Source organism: Leucopleurus acutus (assembly GCF_964270905.1).
Source record: "Leucopleurus acutus genome assembly, chromosome: 2".
Taxonomy (NCBI): Eukaryota; Metazoa; Chordata; class Mammalia; order Artiodactyla; family Delphinidae; genus Leucopleurus; species Leucopleurus acutus.
This window is the reverse complement of record NC_139143.1, coordinates 29,945,304-29,950,802: the sequence shown is the minus strand read 5'-3', so window position 1 is coordinate 29,950,802 and position 5,499 is coordinate 29,945,304. Positions and strand designations below refer to the sequence as shown.

Here is a 5,499-nt window from a genome sequence, read left to right as displayed (position 1 = left end):
GCCTTTTTATTCTGCATGAGTCACATCTGGGCCCCCGAGGTCTCTGGCCTCTGCAGCAGCAGAAGTCCTTCCTCAGACACTTTGCATGTCCCACACTCAGTCTGTGGAAGTTTATAAAGGAAATGGGACATTCAAAGGCCCATTGGACAGGGCAGCCTTAAGGTTTTTTTAAATTGTGGTAAGATATATAACATGAAGTTTCCGATTTTAATCATAGCAAATAGAGGCATATTTGGGTAGTCTTTTTGAGCTGTGAATATTTTTTTCTAGTTAACAATGAGATGGCCTTGCACTTTGAGCCCAGATGAGAGTCCCAGGACATTTTAAATCTCCAGGAAAATGAACAACATTTCAGTCAGTTTCTTTTGTCTTTTTCTGTCTTTTGTTTTTTTAAGACCTAATTGGATTTATTAAATGATTCATGAATCGGGCAGCATCCCATCCAGCAAGTAGAAAAGTGCTCTTCAGCCAGTTTCTAATAACTCTCTTACTTACTGCCGAGAGACAGCTGCTTTAAGCAGGTCCTTTAATTTCTTTTATTATTATTTTATTTTTAATTGTGATAAAACACCACCTTAACCATTCTTAGGTATACAGTTAGGTGGTATTAAGTACATTCATATTGTTGTGCAACCATTGCCACTGTCCATCTCCAGAAATTTTTATCTTCCCAAACTAAAACTCTGTCCCCATTAAACACTGACTCCATAATATTCTGACACCAACTAGGATTATGCTCCCAATCACAGTGTGTGGGTCCTTTCCTCACCAAGTAATTCTGACACCAGCTGCATGTCCTACAATTCAACTCAATTCTTATACTATCTACCCAGAGATAGCATCAGATCCCACAGGTTAAGAGATCAGTCCCACAAGGCAGCCTCCAGCCCCCCACTTCAGATGCCAATAGCAAGTCCTCTTGTCACTTGTGCTTCTGACAGGTTGCCTATAAATCAGATGTTCCCAACTTCTAGAGGATGCTTCTATAATGGATTGATTTGAGGCATTTCAGAGAGGTTATGAGGGCTAGAAGGACCCTTGACTAGCTGTTCAACCTCTCTTTACCTTAATGCACTTCCAGTCTTCCCATCTCCCAGGAATTTTTGAGGTTCACACACATAGGATAGTGGTGAAGAGCTAAGTGGTAACAAGTGTAAATTACCAATTTCAGCCATGACAGTGACTGATTAAGTGGGGTTTGAAAACTACAGTGAAGGGTGGCCAGCGGGAGGTGTGTTTCCTTGCTAGAGCAAAGTCCCTCAGCATGAAGTGCAGTGCAGCACAACTGCCTCGTGTGCTTAACCTGGTAAAGTCCTGGACCACACTTCAGTGAGTCTGCAGGAAGGCTTCCTGCCCCCGCCCTGAGCCTCTCCTGGTGTGGTTGGCATGCTGCTTCCTGCTGGACACTGGGAGAGAAAGGCCCTATGACTTTACGCCCCTTACTGTGGTCTCCATTTAAGACTGGGTTCTTCTGTGTGCGTTTATCTTATGCTCCACTCCATCAAGTCAGTAACTGCGGGTTAGAAGTCCACAAGGGTTTTATTTCAGAGCAAGTACTTCTGGCTAACATAATGTGCTTACTTGGGTGGTTGTCTATGGAAGTCAACATACTTGTAAAGTTTTTTATTATTTGCTCTTTTATGTTATGTAAATGCTTGGTGTATTAATCTCTGGCTGAGCTGATGGCAAAATACATAACCTCCAAACTACATTATTTGGTGTGATTTGTTAATTAAACTAATATATTTTCCATGTATGCCCATTACATTACTATGTGATAAAGAATGTGAAATGTGTCATCAGAACAGAAAGCCTAAATTTGGTAGTCAGGGAAGGCTTCCTGAAGGAAATGACACCTAAACTTAAAGGATGGGTAGAAGTTATCCAGGTAAAGAGGGAAAGGAAGAGTGTTCTAGTCAGACGGAACAATAAGAAATGTTGGAAGAACTGAAATTCAGTTATTATGCAGGAGTACATGGTGAGGGTGGCAGGAAATGGGGAGAGGAAAAGCTGGAAAGATGGGCAGAGGTCTTGGTGTCAGGTTAAGATGATTAGACTTTATCTTAAGATAAGGGCATTAAACATTTTAAGGAGGTGTCCATGATCAGATTTTAGTTTTAGAAAGATTACTCTTTAATGTTAAAGGAGGAGTAAGATGATCAGCTTTTCTTTTTAGAAAGAGTCACTTGTCTATAAGGAGTTAAGGGAGGTCTAAAAGTATCTAAGGAGGGTACCATTGTAAGGTTTTTAGGACAGTGACAAGATGAGATATGCATTTGAAAAGAATCTCTCCTCTAGAAAGAGTTTTAAAAGGTATAAAGGGTTAATTCCCTGGCGACCGAGGGAGGGAACAGTGTCAAGGTGAGAGTCAAGACCTCCACCATGTCCTCCCTCTGCTTCATTTGCCAACGCTGCAGCCAGCCCCTGAAACTGAATCAGTCCATGGAGACCTCCCAAGAACCTGAAGCTTTGATGCTCATCTCAGCTCAGGGGGAGCCAGGAGAAACCCAGGAGGGAGGCCCTCCTTCCAGGGAGGGGGCAGATTTTGAAAATTTACAGGAAGGTGCCTCTTACAGGACCCTTCCTGGCCTCCCTGGTGGCAGAATGTCCTGGGACAATCCTGACAGCTTCACCCTGCTTGGGAATTTGGGCTCCCTGAGAACTCTCAGTAGCATCCAGAAGGCTGCAGGCGACATGTTTGACATCCTCTCTGGTGAAACAGATGTGGACCACCCCATGTGTGAGGACTGTACTGACAATCTTTTAGAGCAACTGGACGTCCAACTCACCATCACAGAATCTGAGATTCAGAGCTACAAACGCTGTTTGGAGACCAGGGAGTTGATAACTGAGGAGAGGGAGTCGCTGCAGGAGAAGCTGAAGGGCCTGGAGCTGGAGGAAACGAGGCTGGTCCAGGAGCTGGAGGAGGTGGAAAAGAACCGAGAAAGAGCAGCAGCAGATCTCGAGGCAGCCCAGGCAGAGACTGAGATGCTGGACCAGCAAGAAAAGCAGTACCAGAAGGACTACAGTAAATTGAAATGGCAACAACTAGAACTACATGACGAGCTGAGTAGTGTGGAGAAGCGGCTATGGTACGCCCAGATCCAGTGGCACCAGCTGGAGAAAACCAGTGTCTTTAATGCCACATTTGAGATCTGGCATGACGGCCCCTTAACTACCATCAATAACTTCAGATTGGGCTGCCTCCCCACTGTCCCTGTGTGCTGGAATGAGATTAACATAGCCTGGGGACAGACAGCCTTGCTGCTCCTTGCCCTGTCCAATACAATTGGACTGGAGTTTCAGAGGTACCGACTCATCCCCTGTGGAAACCATTCCTATCTGAAGTCTTTAACAGATGACTGCATTGAGCTGCCATTGTTCTCTAATGGGAAGCGGAATGTTTTCTTGCATAACAAATTTGACCAGGCTATGATGGCTTTCCTGGACTGCATGCAGCAGTTCAAGGAACTGGCTGAGAAAGGTGGGTCAGGTCTCTGTTTGCCCTACAAGATTCATGTGAAGAAAGGCCTGATGGAAGACCCCGGAAGCAGTGGTGGATTCTACTCCATCAGAACCCACCTGAACACAGAGGAGGAGTGGACGAAAGCACTCAAGCTTATGCTTATAAATTTTGAGTGTAGTCTCACTTGGGTCTCCTTAAGATATTGTCAAAAATAACTTTTTTTCTATGAGAGAGAGATTTTTTTTTTTGCTTTAAGATTTTATTTGTGAAATGTTATCAGATAAAATTTAAAACTGAAGAATATGTTTATAATTTAAAAAATGGATGGCCATACAGGCACTAATTTAAGATTATTGTCCAGAGCAAACCAAAAGACTTTGCTTTGTCCTCCCTCTCCCTTTCTTCCCAGACAAACATTCAAAATGACAAAGGTGAAATCATAGGTTGACAAGAGTATTCCTCCTTAAGAAGGGATAAAGATTGCAGAGAGAACTGAGGGGTGGGTGGGGGGTGAGAGGATGGGGTAGTAAGGAGAGAGGTGGAGGTCTTTAATTTTTTATGAGGAAAGTACTTGGACCATTTTATGTAGTGGAACTTTGGAGTCAGGAAGTAAATGTTGAAAGATTATTACATTTCTGCTGTGATATACAGTGTAAACCCTTCCTCTTCATCCCAGAAAAACTTTCAATAAAGTTCAACACTTTCTTCAATGATTTAAAGTGAAAAGTGTGTCATTGGGCTGTGCCATTATGTTGAGACTAACCTGGAGGTGAGGGGCTGTGGTGGCCAGAGAGGACTGGTAACATTTCTGCTGATCAGTGGTCAGGTAAGGGTCACAAGGTGAGCCCTTACAGAGAGCTGAAGGTTGTAAAAGCCAGAGGACTTTTTAAAAATGCAAATTGTGGAACTTCCCTGACAGTCCAGTGGTTAAGACTCTGCCCTTCCACTGCAGGGGGCATGGGTTCCATCCCTGGTTGGGGAACTAAGATCCCACATGCCACTGCGCCGTGCAGTGAAGCCAAATAATTAAAAAAAAAAAAATCAAATTGTGTCATGTCATTTACCTGCTTCTCCATTGCTCTCAGAATAAAGTCCCAAATTCTTACCATGGCTTTCAGCCTGGGTGATCTGTCCTGCCTGCCTCTCTAGGCTCACCTTATACTGCTCCCAGCTCCTTTCTGTTCCCAAACATGCTAAGTCCATTCTCCATCTGGTCTTTGCCCATGCTCTTCTCTGTGTGTTTTCTAACCAAACTACAAACTTCCTGAGAGCTACTTTAGCTTAGTAGTCCAGATGGTGCCTAGAACAGCCTCTCATACATACTCAGCATCTGTAAATGGAAGTCATTGCTGTGGAAAATGTGAACAGAAGTTGACTAATTTGTCACAGGCTCAGAGGTAATAGAAAACTCCTAGGAGATTGGCTAAATGAATTAAGGTCCAAGCATATAATGGAATACCATGTAGGTATTAAGATGTTACAGAAGAATATTTACATAACATTTAATGAAATTGCTTACCATATATTAAGTAAAAAGATTAGGTTATAAAACATGTAATATAAACTGAATATTTAAAAGTACTTAGAGAAAAAATAACTCCAAGAATATATATTCCTTGAATATATGAAGTATTTCCATGAAAATTTTGTATTTAAAAAAAAAATCTTTCCACTTGAGATTAGGAAAGATACAGAATATTAGTTATCAGTATTTCTATTTAACATGTGTTGGTGATCCTAGCTAGTACAATAGATTAGAAGTAAAAGGTATAAAGATTAGAAGGGAAAAAATAAAATTTTTATTTGCACATGACATAACTGTGTAATGATATCCCAATAATCAACACATAAATGATTAGAATTAATAAGTGAATTAAGAAATTCACTGACTACAAAGTCAATTACAAAAACCAAATGTATTTCTATATATAAGTAACAATTAGAAAGAGAATTTTAAAATAGTTCAAACTGTTAAATTCCTAAGAATAATGTAACAAAAATCCTTTTGCACAGAAAACTATATTATCAATTGT

General features: G+C 41.5%; 1 protein-coding gene across 1 annotated transcript; it reads left to right on the top strand.

The window, feature by feature from the left end:
• Positions 1-2,382: 2,382 nt before the first annotated feature.
• BECN2 (beclin 2) lies at positions 2,383-3,681 on the top strand (the record flags this gene model as incomplete). Its single annotated transcript, XM_082832485.1, has 1 exon — positions 2,383-3,681. One exon carries the CDS (start codon positions 2,383-2,385, stop codon positions 3,679-3,681), a length of 1,299 nt encoding a protein of 432 aa, XP_082688611.1.
• Between the last annotated feature and the right edge of the window lie 1,818 nt (positions 3,682-5,499).